Raw genomic sequence first — 21,624 nt, forward strand, 5'->3', positions numbered from 1 at the left:
TTTTTTATTTCACAAAAATCAGTTAATTTGGAGGAGAGCGAAGCTGTATGTCAATGAACTGGTTGCGATCTCATCAGGCAATCAGACGTGAGATCAACACAGCTGTTGGAACAGAAACAGCCAGGAAGATTCTGGTTAGAAGTCTGTCAGGAGCACAGAGGCCAAAAGCATTGTTGTCATGTGGGGTGACACCAGCAAAGATTTATTAATAGATTCCTCCAAGAGATATTTAAAATCAGTACCATGTTTTCAAAGATTATGAAACAGTGTAACAGTAATACAGGTAGGGTTTTGGTTCTTCTTAAATGTCTTCCTTCAAAAGCAAATACTACTTTCTTTTAAAATTGGGCATATAAAATCTAATTTTCTCTGAAGCAACATATACCATATTACATATTCAGATTTTGTGTATAATATATTTATTTGCATACAGAAATATGTATTTCTATTATACATTTTATTACTTTATTTATAGAATATGTATATTAAGCATACAGCATATTCCAGGAAGATACATTAAATATGCACACAGTTCATGCTGTAGCGTGCACCCTTTTAAGAGAAGCATATTTGAGAGGCATGGTATTGTATATACATGCTGAAAATACACTTTGCACAATTCATCCAGCTTTGGGTGCTTCCCTAATCTATTTGCAACACCAGTGATGTGGTTGTTGAAAGGGATGCTATCAAATTGGGGAAAAGGCAACTACCAGTGAACTAAGTAGGAGAAAATAAAAGTAGATTGCATCTCTAAGTATATGTTGCCATCATTTTGAACTCCTATGTCCTCCAATGTCAGACATTCAGGATCAAAACAATAGTGAATGGACAAAGAGCAGGAGTATGTGGGACTTCCAGCTTCGACATTCAAACCAGAAAGTTTATCCTATATGAATTACTCTATGGATGACTCTGTCCTACCATTTGGGAGCTGGTGTTAAATTAATGGCGGGGCAATCATTTCCTTTTTTAAGAAATGAACTGCCTTTTTCACATTCTTAAACTCCTCTTCTTATAAGACCACTCTGGGATATTTACATTATTGCTATGAGGAAAGAAGAAATTCTGGACAGATATTCACCTTTCCACTGAAAATAAAAGGAGATGAATCATATTGTTTCTGAAAGAGGCTCTTAATGTTTTTGACAGGAAAAATAGCAGCTCCAATAGAATGTGACCATATCAACTGCAACCATTTTAATGGCCAACTACTGCAACTTCAATTGACTGGACTCTGTGGCAATCATAATTGGACATTAAGATGCTGGAAACAATGTGCTATGGGCCCGGTCTGGTGATTTTGGATATGTAGACGTGTCCTCTGTTCCTTATCTGTCAATTACAAATACACCAGACTCTATGGATGACAGTGTGTCTGATACATGACTGGTGAGCATTACCTTCTTCAAACAGGTGAACAATTTGCATTGATATTCTAATACTGATACAGGGTTATTTTCCCACTTACATAAAGCAAGCTCTAGAATCACTTTGGCACTGCTGACATTCTGACCCAAATGATTCTTAGCTGTGGGGTCTACCCTGGGCATTGTTAGCTGCTCTGCAGCATCCTCGGCCCCGAGTCACTAGATGACAATAGCCCTCCCTCGAATTAAGACAACCAAAAGTGTGTCCATACATTGTTAAATGTCCCCCAGGAGGCAAAAATCGTCCCTGGTTGAGAGCCACTGAAATAGACAAATCTGGCAATAGTTAGTTAATACATGCCTTTGCATACAGTTTCAGTATCTTTCTAATCATTTACTATTTTCAGTGTTCTTTCTATTTTTCTGATTCCGGTTAACAAAGCTTCCATGTTGTGTCAGCCTGTGGTCAATTCCTTTCTTTAATTTTAATGGTTTCTCTTTCAATAAGGTTATGGTGGATATGGTGAGGATCAAGAATAGAAGGAAGGAAGGAAAAGATGTAATGGCAATGGAGAGAAAGAGGCAGTTTGATTCACGGTCAGTTGGATTGTTACAGCAGACAAAAAAAAGACCTGAATCCAGAATCCCGAATCCTTGACTACAAAGAGTTCATCCCAGCTAGAGCTGAATCTACACCCTAATAGTACAACAAGTTAATAAGCAGAATATTTAGCCAGTCAATTGTTTCGTTTATAGGAAACCGAATAGCCCATTGGCTTGATATCCCTTTTACTCAACTGATATGTTGACTTGAAGAAACAAAAATAAATATGGATTTAAAATGCAAAAGTTTACATTAAGGTAATTGTAGAGTAAAGGTAGAATAAACAAATCTATATGGACTGATGCTATATGCTTATAGATAGAAGATTTGGTTAGGGGAACGATTGAAGTTATCGAAACATAAAGGTATTTTTATAAAGGATAAGTTACATACAAATATTGTTGGCAATTAGCTTCTTACAATTGTCCTTTTTTTGTTGTTATATACCTTGTGCTTTATTTATTAGCTCTCAGAATTGTTGAGATGCCATCAGTGAGGCAAGTCGCACAAAATAGCTATAAAGTGCTAAGTCTCAATATTGACAAATTCATTGTGCAAAGCACACGGATATTCCTGGTCAAGATCCCATAAAGCCCATAATCTACAGTGCAAAACATGAAGCTTGAAAAGGGTTTTAAAATCTGATTTCTATTGATTGGATCATCTTTAGAAAATCTGATTGGAAGACTACAGCAAATACAGTAAGGAAAAAAAGTTGAGGGATAAAAATAACTAAATGGGAATCAATATAGTTGCATATTTATTTGAGGTACAATTAAAAAGTCTCTACATAGACAAGATTCTATATGAAGCCACTATTGGGTAATGGTTCCTGATACAACTTTTCTATGACTTATAAAGAAATAATGAGAAGTGGTACAGGGAACACCACTATATTCTTTCAGATTCTGCTGAGTTCAACTGGCCTGTTTAGTTATCCATTACACTTCTGTCATAAAGATTGGAACTTAAAAGTTAAAAAATTTTAGGGAGGATTGACGATTTGGGGAATACGAAACATGTGGTTTCAGTAAATGTTTTTGAAATTTTTTTTTTCCCTCCATAGGTCATAGAATGGTTATAAACCTTACTTGACTATGAATTGAACATCATCCTCTAGCCAGCACTGAAGAGAAGGTCTTATTCTCTTGGGACTGACCCAGACGTCACTGGTGCCCCGTCAGTATGTTAATCCTATTTAAGATTCCAGATGAATAAAGCAGCATCTTCTCCCTGCTGACAAAGGCCAGGAGTTCATGTTTTACAAGTTAGCATTTCATACATGGGTCAGGCAGATTCAGGTTGAAACAGGATGCCCTTTCAACCTTCTGTTTTCTTATCTCAAAATTCACCTGGCCTGAGTAAACTTTCTCCAACTAGAATGACTATTATTTAATTTGATGAAACCTTAATTTAAAAAATGACTTTGGTTTCTCATATGTTTATAAATTAGGTAGCTATTCCATTAAAATAAGAGGCTAGTTTAGTAGAAAACAAGATTGGCTAAAAACAATCCCATGAAGGATTGTAAGTGAACTAAATCCATATAGGATTTTACACCCCTAAAGAATGCAAAGGACGTGGTGGGCAGGGGGGAAGTGCCCCTTTTCTTGTGTCTCTGGTTGTTTTTAGTGAAAGCCCTGCAGATTTCGCCCTCACACAGTGTAAAACGGGGAAGTACAGAAACCAATGTCATAATGAGAAAATAATGATGTGATCTAGCTTTTTTTTTGTTTGTTTTTGTTTGCTCTATTTTGATGGGGAAAAGGGAAAGGTAAAAAAGATAAGCATTTATTATGTTGCAATTCTCCACACAAAACCATAATGAAAGAATAATATATGCTTAACACTTTGGAGGTCATTTCTACATCCTTTTTTGATCTTCTTTCTTCACTTCCCCGTTGTCTAATGGCTTTCTTTATGTTTAAGTCTCCAGGTTAGTTTGTAACTGTGGCATTTCATCCTCATATGGACACATGGGAACAAAAAATTTTTTTTAAAAGGAGCGAGGTTATTATTCTTTTTGTGCAGAGATAAAATTATAGATTCAGAAGCCCTTCTTCAAGAGAGTACAGGAAAACGTAGATCATTCCTTAAATCCACAATTCCAACATATCTCTTTTATGGCCTCATTGCTCCTAAACTGACAGAGTTTATAAGATGCAAGTTTCTCAAACTGGAGCGTAGGCACGGTAAGAGTGTCACTGCTGGGCTCCTTAATTGCACATTCCATAATAAGACTATAAAGTGCAATGGCAGAGACTTTAAAACTAGGAGTTTTTTTTAACCTTCTTCTTTTCCCCAAGCTCCCTTTGGCCACCTTCCTTCTTTACCAAGATGTTTTACCTTGTAGCGCCTATGTTCTTATAATGACACATGAGAAGGTGCTTAAAGGTCTTCTTGAAGGTGGCATTACAAAGTGCATAACAGGCAGGGTTGATAGTGCTGTTGATGTAACAGAGCCAGTAACCAATTGTCCACACTGTGTTGGGGATGCAGGGTGCACAGAAGGTGTTAATGAGCACCATGACATTGTATGGGGCCCACGTGATGATGAAAGCCAACAGAATAGCCAAGATCGTCCTGGTCACTTTCTTTTCCCGAGAGGGAGGAGGCTTCTTTTTTGCAGGCTGCTTGGTCATCTTCACAATCTTGCGAGCAACAATGTTCTGTTTTTCTTCTCCATTCTGACCTGAAGAACCAACTAGCTCCACGGTGGTATTAGTGGGGGTACATGAGTCACCTTTTTGGGTCTTAGTGACAATTTTGATGCATGTTTGCTTTGAGTTCTCATCTTTGGAATGGCCCAGGGAAGTGGAAACTGTGTTTTCATCCTGGGTTATTTCATCATCTCTCATATTAGAGGCGACAGCACTGACTGAGGTGGAATCATTGGAGCTCTCCTTCTCCTCTCCCTGGACACAGTTTTCAGTCACAGCATCTCTGGGAGCTTTGCCATTCTGGATTTTGTTGTGCTCCAGGCCGTCATCACTGCCAGGCACATTGTTGTTGTTTGGCTTCACTATCTTTCCTTGTACCAGACTTGGAGAAACTGGATCTTGGTTGGCCACAGGCTCCTTCTTGTCCTTCTTTATCCTGCTCTTACTGGCTCGGGATATGTGCCAGTATAACACAGTCATGATGATCACAGGCAAGTAGAAGGCTGCAATGGCAGTGCCAAAGGTAACAGCAGCGTTGGAAAAAAACTGAATGTAGCATTCCCCATCCTCCACAGTTCTCACCCCTACGATGAACTGCCAGAAGAGAATGGCTGGGGCCCAGAGGATGAAGGACAGCACCCACGCAGCTGCAATCATCATACCTGCCATTTTTGTGGTCCGCTTGACAGGGTAGGTGAGCGGTTTTGTGACACAGAAGTACCTGTCAAAGCTGATGATGAGCAGATTCATTACTGAGGCATTGCTGACCACATAGTCCAGGGCTAGCCAAAGGTCACACACCACAGGTCCCAAAGGCCAGTAGCCAATCACAGTGTAAAGGGTGTACAAGTTCATGGAGAAAACACCAATGATGAGGTCAGCACAGGCCAAGCTGAACAAAAAGTAATTGTTGACAGTCTGGAGGTGGCGGTTGACTTTAATAGAGACCATGACCAGAATGTTCCCAATAATGGTCACCAAACTGAGGGATCCAGCCACAAGGACAATAAAAACCACTTCGAATGTCTTATAAGGACTGGTCAGAGCCAGGCCATTGTTAGAGGAGTTTGTTGAGTTATTCATTTTGTGTTCTCTAATCAGTAGCCAAGTAGCCAAATACACATTTAAAACCTGCAGGGAAATAGAATAAAATGAACAAATACATAATATAAACATTGCTTTAAAATATATCAAATTTCTTTCTTTTGAACCACATTTTTTCTCCAAAATCTTCCCTCTTTCCCTTACATGTTTTTTGTGTCTACCTGCCCAAATTCCCCATATAAAAAGCAAAGACTTTAAATGGAAGATTCAAACAATCCTTCCAGGCTGGGAATGTATTTGAAGTCTGATGACATTTTGAATGTGTCCATATCTAGAACTGAGTATCTATCGATCGATCTATTGATCTATCTATCATCAATCAATTTAACTGAGCATAATATTAATGAATTGAACTAAATAAACCAAAATTATATACAAACTTTCCAAAGCATCATGGGGTTTCTGGTAAAGACATAAAAATTAATAAACCAATAGGAGAACAAAATTATGGGAGAAAGCATAAGAAGTGTGTGACTTTTATAGTCAATAGAATCCTTCTGCCTGGTTGCTTTAGTCTTTTTCATAATAATACTGATAATTATAATAATAAAGGCAAGATAATAATAATGATACTTTATTAGCCAATACATTCCCCTCAATGAGTTATTTTTTTCTGATCTCCATGTTACACTTGCAGTTAGTGTCAAATAATTAGCACATTCCATGTAGTTAGAAATATTCCACAGCCTGCAAAAGAAGTTATTTACTAAATGCATATTGACATGATTACATCAATTTTATGAAAATTTTTTTCAAATCACTACCAAATCTATTATCTTACTTATCTTCCTGCCAAATCTTTGGTACTGTCAGGCTAGAATTTATATTTGTTTGGCAGAATGAGAATTTGAAGCCCAGAAAGATTAAGTAATTTATATAAGGTCACATATCAAGTCAATGGTAGAGACTAGAGACTGTTCAATCATTCACTCATTCATTTTGTCCTCATAAACCTATTAAACAACTCTGGATTAGGCACTGTGATCTACTCTGGGTATTCCGTGATGATTAAGACAAGGTTCCTGCCTGTGAGAGGCATGTGCTCTGGTGGCAGCAATCGGGTGGTAAGGAAGTAACTATTAAACCCCCATTTACTTTCTGCTGCTCAACCAAGTTGTGTTTAAGTAAACACATGCTAAACATTTTTCAGATAATATCGCCAAAGCCTGGTGACAACTGAGTGATCTTTCATAAGGGACACAGGAAAGAAAGTTGAGAATTCATCAAATAAGCTATGACACATTTCTGGGAGCACGACTTCTGAAGGAAAAAGTAGCCCAAGTTGACAAAAAATGAATGACGGTTGTCTGTATCAGAAAGTAAGCATCATTGAGAAGTTATTTGTTAGCTTTTTGAAATTCAGTAATCTCTGTTCATTCAGGTCCCACTAATTACAAAGAAATACATATGGGCCAGTAGTCTTCCCTTGAAATGCACATGGAAGATAATTTGCTCAGTGCCTTTATAGTACAAATAGCATTTAAACCAAATGGGTTATTTTGCTTAGAAAGCAAGTTATCTTAAAGCATTTTTAAAAACCAGTAACTTAGGAGGAATTTGGCCTTAATAAATAAGACCCAAAAATCATAAGCCATAAGAAAAATATATGTAAGCACTACAGTAATTATTTGAGATTTTTGCAGAAAAAAAGTAAAAATAAAAATTGGGAAACAATATTTGTAAAGCACACAATAAAAAGTTAGCTAATTTCTTTAATATAAAAAACTTTGAAAAGAAACGAGGAAAGATTAAAAGACTAACAGTCTAGAACACTGACATACTAGTCAAAGCAAAGGCAAATTAAATGTTAACTTTTAACATATGAAAAGATATGCAACAACACAATTTAAAAATGCAAACATACTGTCATTAGTTGGGATACAAGAAGTAGTTTAGTCATTCCAAGACCTACTATCTTAGTCCTAAGTCATCATCCTAAGGCACCTTGAGACAACCCAAGTCACCCAAAGACGAATATAACCTAGACTGAGAAAAAAAAAAATGCTGACATGAACAATGGAAATCATTTCTCCATCCACAGTTGTTAAAATTATTGGACATTATTAGTTGGACTTTCAAGTTTCCTTGGAGGGCAACGTATCTATATCTATAAAAATATATATACATTTATAAAAATTTTCAATGAAGAAACACTTGTCTCAGGAATACTATGGGGTAGGAATTTAGATTTCAGCTATCTTTATAAAAATGTATAAAGAGGTCTACTAAAGGATGTTCATTCAAAATATTATAGCTAAATAAAACCACCTGGAAATCTTAAAGCAACTCATTGACAGAGGTCTTGTCATAAATTTCTTAAGGAAAATATAAGGAAATGGAATTTGGTCTGGAGTCATGGAGAAAGTCATGGAGAAACTTTGAAGAGTTCAATAAAGAAAGGAATTTTGATAGAATGTAATTTACCATATTTTCTTCAAAGTTCTCCATATTCTATTTTACCCATCTTTGTGAATCATATTACCATCAAGTTAAAATTGTGAGCCATCTCCTGGTCTCCTGCCTCTCCCACACTTCCTGCAACCAATGACTAACATGACCTGTCAACTCTACCTCTTAAATATCTTTTGAATTTACATCTTGCTCCTATTTGTCACTCCCATTTCCTTATGTTACCTACCTACTTGTATCCTTGACATAAAATTTATAATCTTGCCCCCCTGCATCTTTCCAGAAGTATCTCAGAATTTCCCTAAGTATTCAACGTTCAAGGCAATTACATGCTGTTCTCCAAACACAACACTGTATGTTACGACTTCTTGCCCTTTTTCATCTATCCTTGTCTCCCACCTTAAAAGCACCTCCTTCACATCCCCTCATCCTTACATCCTCACATTTCTCAACTGCCTGCCTCCTATTCAGCTTTCAGACATCATCAGCTTTATGAAACCCTTCTGGCAGCTCTTGGCCTAGCTGCTTTGTTGTTGTTGTTCCATCTTTGCTTCCATTCCTGCTTCCGCGCCTCATATTTTATTCTGTTCTGTTCTTATTTGCTTGTTTGTTTAGGTTAGAGTTATTTGAATGTCAAATGGAAAGTCGAGTTAATCATATTCCTCAGACTATACCCAACATCCTTATTAGTCTCTGCAATGTCCTTCTCTTATTTTTATATTACCAATATTTTCCTTCTCTTCATTTTTAACTCTTACACTCCATCACCCCTTCTCTCCTTAAAACTTGTTCAAATTGCTTATACTTATTCTTTGGCTAGATGTGTAACTCTGGAAAAGATACATTTTTTTTCTTATGATCTTAATTTACTAAATGATACTGTTAGATATCTACTGATAGATATTGTTCTTCTGTTTCCTTTTATTTTTCACTCAATATCATGTTTTTATATTGCTGCAGCTATTTCAAATGTATTGCTTCTGATTCCATAGTGAGCAAATCATAACACCCTTTCTTACACATTTCTCTAGTGATGAGCACGCAAGTTGCCTCAAGCTGCTTGAAATGGTGCTCAAATTAAAATTTTCCTTTTGTGTCATGGACTTGAGTTACACATTTCCCTACCACATAAGCCCAAGAGTGAGACCACTGGATCAAGGCATCATTGTAAGCCACCTCTGACTGCTGCCTTATTTTCTTGGATAGCTGTAGCAGACCCTGCTCTGATCAGGTAAGTCCTGTTTCTTAATAGCCTTTAGACAATTGTTATTATTCAACTTCCCACATTTACCAGTTCTAGAGAGACAACATGCAGCTTTTTGTTTTAATTTGTGTTTCTCTGATTACTGGAGAGTCTGAGCACTTATTTTCATATAGTTAGTAGCCTTTCAGGTTTCCATTTTTTGTAGATCTCCTGTTCAGACCTTTGACCCATAGGACACTGATTGATACACTAAGTTTCTTCCTTCTTCACTAGTAAAACAGTGAATTTTGACTTAGTCTTTGTAGTTCTACTAGCCAGCCTAGTGTCTCTAATATAACTGGTGCCCAAAAGATGTTTGTTGAATCAACACAAGATGAACAATTAATATTATTAATTCAAACTCTATTTACCTAATCAGAGGAATTGTTTCAATAGTACTGCTTTGGGTCATTATTCATACAATTATTTATTCATGTAATTTATTTGAACAAAATAATTTCACTAACCCAATCATTATTCTAATGATTCCTTATTAGCTAATGTAGCAATAAGATCAGAATTCTGACTTCCTTGTAAGTTTGCCTTTGTCTATTCATTAGATAAATTCATGGGTATTTTTGGAACTGAGATATATATATTAGTTTCAAAAATGTTCATTTTAATAAATTTGATTGAAAAATACAAAACATTTATTTTCCTAATGTTCTTTTCAATATTTTAATCTTCATGTTCATTTTACTAAAATATAGGGCTATACTTAGTTTAAAAAATATTTTTGGTGACTTCCTCTGGAGAATAATATACAAATATAGCCTTTAAGTTAAAAAATAAACTAGCTTGGATCTCTTATTTTATAGATTAAGACACTGTAACAGTGAGTAAGGGATTTGTCCACGGTCATCTGGTTCTTGCCATAACTTCTGCTAATAACGAGAACTATTATTATTCTAAAACTTTCTAACAAAAAGCTGCATGATTCTCATGCTGCCTTTTTCATATTATTAATTTGGTAGTTTGTTCTCTCCCTTCCTCCTCCTCCTTCTTGTTTACCATGAGCATGCTCTGCATTTTTAACCTAAAAAAAAAAAAAAAACTAAAAAAACCCCATAATCTTAGGACTCTAAACATGTTATCTCATTTAATATTAACAACTCTATAAAATATACAGAACAGGTCCTATCATTTCTGTTATCTGAAGAAGTAAGCCGAGGCTATAAGAAGAGATTAAGCAGACGGTCATTGGTATCAAGGCCAGTAAGTAAATGTCTGCAACTCAAACTAATGTCTTCAGTTAGATACTCTTTCTGTTTCTCTTCCCATTACCTGTATCTTATCCAACAGAGGTTGTCAGCTAAGACAGATTCCATTTTGGGGGTCTTGGAATGCTTACCCAGGACACTATAAATTTATATAGTGTTAACATACTTAGCTGCTATCATATCCTCTAAACCTTCAGAGTTATAATATTTGCTTGTTTATACTAATGCTATATGTAAAAATGGAAAACATTTCACTTAGAAGCGAGCACAAGTAGTTGAAGGATGGCATTCCTTTTGCCCCATGAGAGGCATAAGCTAAGTAAGGACTGTTTCTCTTCTATGAAAACAGCTTTCTTCCATCAACCTCTAGCCACCTCTGCTGCTTACATTTCTGTAAAAGTTTTTACCTCTGATACGGCATCACAGGATTTTATTAAAGCAATAATTATGACATCATTGACGAAACAGCATAATCACAACAGACTAAACAATGACCTTTAAAGGACTCAACATCTTAATATGGCAAGTGTATAATAATCCATTTGGTACAATGTTAGTTTATGACTAAGTCCTGAAAGTACTAGGGAAACTTATGAGAAAAATAATTCTGTCCTTAGCTTCTTCACTACTTGAGTGTCTATATATAGCAGTGAGGAATGTATCGTGGTTTATTATTATCCTGGCAAAGTTGTGGGTGCTAATCTCTGCTTTTAATTATTAACTGTATGAGTCTGGTCATGTTGCTTACCTTCCATGAACCTTAATTTTCTTTTTTTCTCAAACAGGAGTAGTAGCAACCCTATTTTTCTTCTAGCATTGTGGTAAGAATAAAAGTGAGATAGTGTCTCTGAACCATGTTAATACATGGTTAAGCATTAATTAAATACTATTAATATTTATAATTATTAAATGGATATAAATTGATCACATTTCTTAATAGTTAACAGGAAATTCTAGGTGTGTACATGAAACAAATTATGAGTGAGGAAATGTGGAGTGTGGTGGTACTGATAATACTAAAATATCATTATCAATGATATTAAGTTATTAATAATATCAAATTATCAATAATAATAATAATATTAATAATAATTAAGATGTATTGAGCATGATTACTCTTCAGAGCAACTCCTGAAGTGATTATTATTATTATTATATGCCGTTTTATAAATATGGAACTAAAGGTCAAATAATCAAGTTATTTGAGATTCAAACCCAGAGTACCTGATTCTGGACTCCGTGACAAGTATTCAATGTTTGTCTGAGGAACAGTTTTATCTAGCAGCCAGTGTGAGCCCCTTAAATTTATTCCTCTGATCTGTGTGACTAACCCAAGTTGGGTCCTTGAATTAGACAACAGAAGATCACTGTATCCAGGTCAGTATTGTGATTTTTTGGACAAGAAATATTTACAGTAAGATAAAGAATTAATAAGTGAAGTTCTGCACATGAAAATATGGGATATTTAAAATTTAAAACATTTTTATAAAAGCAATCATCATAAAAACATATCACCATGTAAACTGATCTATAACTTTCCACAAAAGTTTTCATGTCACTTACACAGAAGTTCTAACATTGGCAGTAACTGATCTTTTTGAAGTGTTACAGACAAAATGCTAATTTTAATGATTAAAAACTTTTTTCTGATATATATTTGGATACAAAGTGAAAACTTAATAAAAATAAATGAGATTTTATCCACACACTGCCCAAGTCAGGCAAGATGTGTGATATATAATGATTACTTTCATAGGTGCATCTATAACATAATAAGCTAATAATAAATTTATCAATATGTGAGTAATCTAAGTGCTGGAATTTTCTGCACATTATTTAATTCTCACAATACTCTGAAAACAATAATCATGTTTTCCAGCTTTACCTATGATAATGATCAGAGAACTGGCAAGTACAAGGGCCATGGTCCAAATTTAGTTATCTGACTCCTAGGGTCACATTCTTTCTACTATGCCACATCATGAAACAAAACATGATTTATTAAAAAAACTTTCTAGCAGAATTTAAAAAGTCAGAAAAAAGGGAACCTATGATTGACAACAAGTGGAATCCAGGGAAAGAAGATATTTGATTGCATGGAGAAAAAAATGTGACAATGTATGTATGTTTCATGTATAACTGAAAAATTGTGCTCTACACTAGAATTTGATACAACATTGTAAAATGATTATAAATCAATAAAAAACATTAGAAAGAAAGAAGATATGTGATTGCATAAAATATTTACAACAAGAAATCAAGAGGAATTCACATAAACTTAAAATTTACGATTGCTTGTATTTATTTAACTTTCGTTTTTAAAATTTAATCTTAGTGTATATACTATTTATAGGTTTATAATTTCTACAGCTATTTAAATACATTACCACAAATGGCAAAGTTTTCTGGGTTTTCTTTGTCCCTCTCTTTCAGACATGATCTCTAAGAAGCAGTCTAATCACTGAGCAAACACTAGGGATAAAATCATCAGCCTCACTAGTGTTGCCTGAAATTCCCTCAGTGGATAGAGTGATAAGGTCCATTTTGGCCTTTTAAATTGTATACGTAAGGGCTAAACACTGCAGTCTGTCCTGAGACAGTATATTAAAAGTATTATAATTAAAAGTATATTTCAATAATGATATGCCTAGATATCTAGCTTTCAGTACAAAATAACTACTATTATAAAAAACATGAAGAATATAAGGATGATACAATAAAACGTCAGACCATCATTAGAAGCAAGACTATACTAGGAACAAAGAACTAGCAGATGACAGTCTAGGAGACTCACCCATTATCTCTTCTCTGCCTGAAGGATGAAATAATCAATTTACACCATTGTCATCAATTGGAAAGCGAATGAAGCTGATTTATTTTAAATTTTGTATTATATATTTCTAAATGAATATAATATATTATATGATAATCTGATTAAAGAGATTCTAACTGTAAAATGTCCCTGACATGGAAGAGATGACCACTGAGGTATATAGTCTCTACTGTTTTAGATTTTCTAAGTATTTAATTAATCCCACTCATTTACAAATGGCATGGTATAGGTGTTTAATCAGCTTTGAGATTATTCCTATATCAGTAATCAATCACTCCTGCCATCAACGATGCTGGGAAAAAAAAAGGAAGAAAGAAAAGAGAATTGGGAAGAGACTTAAGTCTTGGGAAATAAAGTCCTCTTTCTCTAAACAAAGATTTCAATGTACAGAGTGTTGGTATTGATGCAGTAGATGATACAGACTTCTTATACTGTGCTAACCCTTACAAATCTTACATGTCTTTCAATTTTGCTTAAAGGTAAAGAGTTCTGTCCTGGGGCTCAGGAGATGGTGCAGCTCTGATTTCTCAAGATACTGACTTTCCACACTTCGGCACTTTTTCAGCATCTGGCAGAAATGAAATAAATTTCCACTTCTTTTTCTTTAATCAGGTTTTCTTTCTATCCAGGTAACACATTTTAAGTCATTATTCTTGTGGAGAGCCTTTTCATGAGCTCCTGAATCACACTACATGAGCAGCTATAGTAGACATGGTGGCCGCAGGGAGCAATGGCAGTCCTGCTAGGAAACTAGAGCTTTCTGTTTCTTTCTTCATTCAAAAACACCTTATTGAATTTCTGTTATGTACAGATCTTCGTATGCCTCCAAGGGCTGTGGAGGATGGAAGTAAGTAATGAGCGACCAAAAAATAGAACACATTCTTATCCACAAAGAGTTTATAGTCTAGGGGACACACATGTTGCTGATGAAATATCCAGGTACTTAAAACAACACTGGGTCAATACAATGACATGGACCATGGCTAAGAATCCATGTAGATAGGCTGGTCATATTGAGATGAAAAAATATAGAAAACACAGAAAAAGACTTAGCCATCGACTCACCTACAATGAGATTTTAATTATATCTGAAAAGATGTGTTGAAAGTATTCTGGAAACAGTATGTAGCTTCTCATTTAGCAAATTGCAGCATAGTACTGCAGACTTTATTGTATATGCATTACATAAAATACTTGAAAAAAGAAAGCCTCACTTAAAACATTGCATTTATAGAGCCATACCCTTAAGGTTTGTGCACTTCACTGTATGTAAGTTGCACTTTTGTTAAAAAAAAAAAGGAAAAAATGTAAAAGAAAATGGTAAATAACAGTGAAAGTAGCTGAAATAACAATTTGATCCCCACATTAGTACAAGAGAATTCATTAGTTTTTCCAATGTGAAAACCTTAAAGAATTTCCAAACCCTTAATATGATGTAAACATGCTTGCAGTTTTGTCTGCCTGTCAAACATAATACTATTCTTAGGGATGCTGGGACGAACTTTCACTCCATGTTTGTCAAGCTCTCTCTTCTCTTCTTCAAAACACATCCTAAACAGCACTTACTCTAGAAAAACGTCATGCTTAAGAGGGAAAGAGACCCGACAATGATTTAACTAGTACCCTTGTCCTCATGTCTATGTCTGTGGCTCCTTTTAGTTTTTTGCTTTTGCTTTTTTTATTTTTAAACACACTACACCTCCTGCCAAAGGGAAAAGTGGTCTGGACAATTATAAACAAAGCACAATCCAGAATAAAACCAGTCTTTTGACTTTTTAAAAAGAATTTCCATCTGAATAAGCACTGCGGCACCCTTCCTTTTCTGTACCAGGAATTTGACAGAACGGCAATATTGACGATCAACGTAATCTACAAAATGGGGCTGACAAAGCAGTGCGTTCTAGAGCGGACAGCAGCAAAAAGTGGAGAAAGCCCTCTGCCTAACGGTGGTTATGTCCTCATGAAGAAGAGGAGTGAAAAGAAATTGGAAGCAATCCTCAAAGAGCTACTGAAAGTTGCATGTGATTAGGCAGCTGTATTTGAATTGATGCCTGTGTCTTTCTCACTGTCTTGAGAAGTTGGAAAATTTGTATAGTCGGCTTTTTGTATTTTGTTTTGTTTTTTTCCTAAAGTTGGCAGGCTGCTGGTTTAATAACTCTAAATTAGTTAATTCATTGCTTGAATGAAACATCTGAATCAGATTTGCGGAGGGATGGAGGCTTGTTATGACTCTGAGAGAAAATTCTAGAATGAACACTGTATTCTAGAGAGGTTGAGCAATCCTAAACAATGCATCCCTCTGGAAATCCTTCTCAATGGTGCACGTGCCTTCTTTCGAAAGCTGAGACTGAGCTACAAGCACACGGCAACATGGAGCTTAGTAGTATCAAGGACAGCTTTGAAGAGATAAATGAAAATTAGTTCAGGCTAAAAAAAAGTAAGTTAATAGTTTCCTTTGAAGAGTAGACTGGAATTGTTAGGAAAAAATGGGACAGAAGTTGTAAAAAGATTAGGAGTACAGGAGGAAGTGAAATTTCTCCTGACTGTAAAGAAAATACAAACTTAGATGACACATTTGTAACAGGTAAGTAGAGTAACAGCCACTTGGTTGTATTTAGGAATCTATTTATTTTAAGCAAGTCTCTGCTTAAGGTTGAGAAAATGGTTATGGAGCAAAAAAAAGTTAATCAATGCATGTGTTGATCTTTTCATAAAGTACACAAATGAAAAAAGTAACAGTCAGTGATTGTGTTTTATAGGAATAATTTTCTCGGTTATAACCTCTGAAAATACGTGTAAGCTTAACAGACACATCATTCTTCTGGTAGTAATTCCTAGAATAGTTATAGAGTCCAAATGCAGAAATTCACTTCCATGAGGTTGAATCTTGGGTCCTTTAACTTTTCAATGACAGAAATGACACAGATCTCATATACTTATGATTCATACCAGATTCAATGAAGCTATAAAAATAAAGTAGTAACGAAGTGTAGGGAGTAATGGGCAGCGACTATTTTTATTGTTTCCAATCGAAAGACAAAATGATTGTTTCCTCAGAGTCTGATTGCAGCCTATTTCTAGAATGGAGCAAAATGACCACAGTGTTATCCCACTAAAATGTGAAAAATGAGAGCAAGGAGAAGATTAAAGTCTTTACTAAATGATCTAATGGCAATTGAGATGAGGAAACATAAAAAGCTACATCAACTCAGCAAAGATTTCTGTATCCAAAGCACTAATTTAGAGTTAAAATAAAGCAAGTTGGTTGAAGAGAATGAACTTTATGTGCTAAATCAGGACAGTCAACTCTCCTACCTGCTTGAAATAAAACCACTTTCTTGGTGATAACCACAGGAGACTCAGGACATAATTTAACAGATATGATATATATCTTATAGGTCATCACATGCCTCTCTCACGCTCTCTTCCTCCAATTCCCCTCCCCTTTCTTCTCCCAACACCACCAGTTCAAACCCACCTAAATATTTAAACATCCCAACTCCTCCTCACCTACAGAGTCTCCAAACACTTTGAAAAATCAGATCTCTCATTCAGACTGAGCTAGACTTACAGGCCTTTAACTTTACCTTTCCCTAGGAGGCAGGTTCCATTTTGGCCAAGCCCAGTATGAAGGCTGTTTCAAAAATGACACTTCCTTGCTCAAACTGTACCATCTTGGCTAGTAATTATCCCCAACACAATTTATATGCCTTCATGCCCACCATGTCACCTACTAAAAAAGTAACTAAACATTGAGCAATTCTCATTATAGAGGTATTTAAAGGCAATGTCCATACCTAAATAATGCATGAGAAGGGAAAAGCTTCAAGTAGATAGACTGTAAATGGATTGAGACTTATGCACAAATCTGCTGGACAGGACACTGTCTTTTAAGCACAGCTGTACCATCAGCAGAACAGTTTTAGTTTGTACTGTCTGCTGGGACAGGAATACACGTAGCCGGACCTCTAAGAGAACACATTAGAAGAGGATTCTGCAAGTAATTAACTAATCTCTGAAACAATATAAAATGAAAGGGAATAGGAAGCCAACAGAACTTGCCCTGGATTCCTTCACTTAACCACTGTGTGCAAGTGTGTGCCAGCTGCCCCTGCATTAGCCAAAGAAGAAGGGATAATGACTCCTTGCAGAAGAAAAGAAAGAATGTTTCTGCTTTTAAAAAGGTAGTAGTCTGCAGAAAATTTCTCATAAAGTATCACTTCCTCTTGAAGGAGAGGGCAGCAAAGACCTACCAGGCCTGGATATTCTTCCGAGAGATGTGCCAGCAGAAAGGCTGGCCTCCTGGCTCCACAAGGGTGGTCTAGCTTTTCTTTCTGTAACTTTGATACACAGATAACTATGATGAGTTTCTGGATGCAGGAGATAAAGCTCTGGAGTTAAACCTGAGACTGAAACCTATCTCTGCTAGTTTCCAACTATTTGAACTTAAATCTGCTGACTCCCTTTCCATATCTAAAAGAATGGAAAATAAAATTTACCATTTAGGGTTGTTTTTAAAAAAAAATACACAAGGCTCCTGGCAGGTGCTTATAAAGTGATCACTATTATTAAGTTCATTATCATTTAACAAGCATTTCTAACCAACAAGTAGAGCTTAAAAAAGAAAAAGAAACAAAGAAAGAAAAGGGAATGAAGCTTGCATTCTGTACTTATCCCAAGAAAATAAGAAAGTTATTTGCAGCAAATTTTATATTGTATGAGTCTGTTCTATGCCACTTCTATTACTTGCTTCCATTCATCTTAAGGATTCAGGGAATTCCATGATTATTCCATGGTATCCTGATTCGTACATGGAGATGGTAGGAATCTACACACAGAACTTCAAGAAACTTGAATCTAAAAATGAATAACTTACTCTCTTCCTAACCAAAAGGTCCTAAGGCCTTGGACAAGTAAACTTTCACTTAAAATACCTGCTGTAGAAACAAACTCATAGACATAGAATACAAACATGTGGTTGCCAAGGGGGAGGGAGGTGGGAAGGGATAGTTGGGAGTTCAAAAACTGTAGATACTGACAGGAATATGTAGAACAGATAAACAAGATTATACTGTATAGCACAGGGAAATATATACAAGATCTTGTGGTAGCTTGCAGTGAAAAAAAATGTGACTGTGAATATATGTATGTTCATGTATAACTGAAAAATTGTTCTCTATACTGGAATTTGACACAGCATTATAAAATGACTATAACTCAATAAAAAATGTTTAAAATAAAATAAAATAAAATACCTGCTGTAGATCCAAGAAAGACTATTTAGCAATTTTATACCACATATTTGAGCTGAAAGCAGATCAGTTTATTTTGGAGGAGAATATGATCTTCTGGGGGGGACTAAGAAAAATTTCTGCCTCTATCCTAATTTAGAACAAATAAGAAAACTAAGAGATTTGTTGCTGAAAAATGTAGAAATAGCAAGATTCCATTCTAAGTCAAATTGTGAATGCTTAGAGCAACGTGGTCACATGATCTGTGAATATGCCTAAAATTAATCTGTGACTTACACTTACCATATTACTCTAAATGCTGTTTTTTTTAAAAAGAACTATTTTTAAAATTTCACTTCAGCAGTTCTGCTAATTGAAAGTGAGTATCTTATAACAACAACAACAAAATAGACCATTCATTCTGCCAAATGCTAGTTTTCTTGAGTGAGTTTTTTCCAGGCCTTTTCTTTTTAACCCATGCTATTTCTCGTGACTTCTTCAATCCCTTTATCCAAATACTTATCTGCTACATGTTTATTCACTGTCCCTCATCCATACTGTCTTCAAGTGAGTGTGGCATGTAAGAGATGGCATCGATTGTCTGAGGAACAGCCACAAGAGGCCAGTTTCCCAATCGCTAATGTCCTGTTATTCTTCTGCTATGACTGGCTAGAAGTAAGAAACTTTATTTATGACACGGTGACTACAAAACATTTATCTATTCCACAGACAGCAGACATAGCCTCATCATCTTAGAACCTAGAGGTCACGACTAGGTTAGAGCTGACCTCCAGTAGCAAAGTGAACGATCAGGACCTCCTGCACTGATGTCTTTTGAAGATCAGATGCCCCCTCGCAATCTGCCAAGCTGGCCAACTCCAGCGTGCCACGTGCACTTTCCCATCCTAAGCCTGGACATGAGGTCTCCACTCTGGTTCATGCGTGGCTATTGGAGTGGCAACATTAAGTCCAAGTGTTCCAAGGAAAGACTCATTTGTAGGCAGCCTCTTTCTGTTCTTCACAATAAAACATCTTCAGTTCTGTGTCTGCATTTAGGAATGTAACTTGTGAGCAGCCTGCCTTTGGCTCTTCCCTTGTTTGGTTGCTTTCAAAGCCCACTGTAAAGCTGAAAGGTGACAGCTTGACCCACTTTGCTTGTGTTTCTTTTCTTTTTTTTTTTCTTTTTTGTATTGTTATTAAAATAACAATGACTCTGTGCACAAAGCAGAAAGTCACAGTGGTGTATAGCCCTGTCTAAGAGAGGGAACAGAAACTAGTCAAACTACAAAAATACCAAAAACAGGCATGATGGGGGGCATGGACTATGAAATGGGTGATTTTTCATTATATTTGGCAAAATGTCCAGTATATCCTCAGGTTTTCAAACTGTGTTTTAAGGTAAAGATTGGGAACCACTTGAATAAAGTTTAGTTTCTGTTTATAATTCCAAGTTTTATAACCAAGTTTTTAACAGCCAACCTATATAGCTAGCTCCTTTATTCTTACTATGAACTTCACGCTCTTAAACAAAAACAAACTTTCAAATGGCTACTTTGAAAGACTCAATGGATTTATAGAACCCAAATAGTATTTTCATATGTTGAGGTTAAATGAATTAGAAAAATAAGAATTATTTTCAAGAAAATGGAGATAGAATGGAAATTTTCTGACTACAAAAGCCAGAGAATAAGAATTCAAGAAATGTAGTTTTGTATGTGGTCAGGTTTTGGATGAATAACAGAGCAACAAGGTGGACAGACAGACCCCTATTTTATAACTCGAGGAGAAAGCAAAGTGAAAAACAAAAAGATGATCTGAAGGAAAGATAGGTTAGGGAGGACTTTGAAAATATTTGGTTTAGTTGCTTTTTAAAAAAAATAAAAATAAAAAGGATGACAAGCTGAAAAGAAGAAAACCCTGGTAATTACATATCTAAACAATTAAGAGCAATCAGTATCATCGGTGAGGCAAGAGCTTAGGGAAGCAGAAAAGAATAATATATGGATGACATGAAGAGAGGATGGCCCCAGAGTTAATCTTGCAAACAGGAGGGGAGGGGTTAAGGGTGAGAGTAGATTCGATTTGTTTTGGGGATGTGGACGAATAGGGGGTTTAGGAAGGTTCCTAAGGGCATCTATTGGTATGAGAAATGTAGGTTATAGCAGAGGACTTAAGGAATATGTAGACTGAGAAATGGAGACTCCAAGGCACTGAAGACCACAACTTAAAGTCAGATTTAATAAACTATAGATAACATCAATCAAGTTGGTATCGAGTGTGATCTCATTGACCAGGATCTCTAACTGGATTTCAATTTCAAATCAGTTTTTCTCATTGCCTGAATGGTTGTCTCCATGTCAAGAATTAAATGAGATGATACAAGGGAATTTAAACCAGGCCTCCCAGTCCAGGTTCCTCAAGATTTATCCATAGGCTTAAGTAAAAGCTTAAAGTTGGCTCTGGCTAGGTTGGGAGTAGAGATGGAAAGAGAATTAATTTCACAGTTTGTAACATTGTCAACTGTGCCACAGGTCTGTTGGAACTGTTGCTTAGCTACTTTGTATTATTTAGAAAGTATATTCTTGAATTTCTTAAGCTCACATGAATTGCACAGATTTCCTCTACTTATCCCATATGATGACAATTTTCATGAAGTCACAACCGCTCCCAAATAATCACCATTTATTGCTGAACTCTACAAATTTATAATAAATAAAATTTCCAATAATTGCTTCCTGTTCTCCTACATGAAGCAGAAACTGATCCTAAGTTGACATAAAGAAGCAGTGTACATACTGCTTGGGCAGTATATGGTATGTGTTCTCTTTACATATCCTGTTACTAAGAGCAAACTGCATCAGATTATGAACACACAGAGCAAAAAGGTGTCATATATGACTCCTGTTGAGCTGTTAATACATTTTTGAAGGATGATAAATAGAAAATGGCA

General features: G+C 35.7%; 1 protein-coding gene and 1 long non-coding RNA gene across 7 annotated transcripts in view; one reads left to right on the forward strand and one right to left on the reverse strand.

Annotated features, from left to right (window-relative positions):
• Window positions 1-2,601: 2,601 nt before the first annotated feature.
• The window catches only part of CHRM2 (cholinergic receptor muscarinic 2), a 456,984-nt gene continuing 437,961 nt past the window's right edge, over window positions 2,602-21,624 (reverse strand). For 5 of the 6 annotated variants that reach the window (XM_072964386.1, XM_072964382.1, XM_072964384.1 and 2 more), the window contains 2 exons: window positions 4,321-5,765; window positions 2,602-3,210 (listed from right to left, as the gene is read on the reverse strand). In XM_072964386.1, the coding sequence (XP_072820487.1) occupies window positions 3,141-3,210; window positions 4,321-5,717 (1,467 nt within the window). In that variant the 5' untranslated portion in view covers window positions 5,718-5,765 and the 3' untranslated portion in view covers window positions 2,602-3,140. Of the gene's footprint in view, window positions 5,766-21,624 lie in introns of all 6 variants that reach the window. The other variant, XM_031674641.2, reaches the window with a different exon arrangement.
• LOC140697531 (uncharacterized) lies at window positions 15,750-19,725 on the forward strand. Its single transcript, XR_012074666.1, has 2 exons — window positions 15,750-15,880; window positions 19,404-19,725. It is a non-coding gene; the product is annotated as an uncharacterized lncRNA (long non-coding RNA).

Source organism: Vicugna pacos, chromosome 7 (assembly GCF_048564905.1).
Source record: "Vicugna pacos chromosome 7, VicPac4, whole genome shotgun sequence".
NCBI classification, from domain to species: domain Eukaryota; kingdom Metazoa; phylum Chordata; class Mammalia; order Artiodactyla; family Camelidae; genus Vicugna; species Vicugna pacos.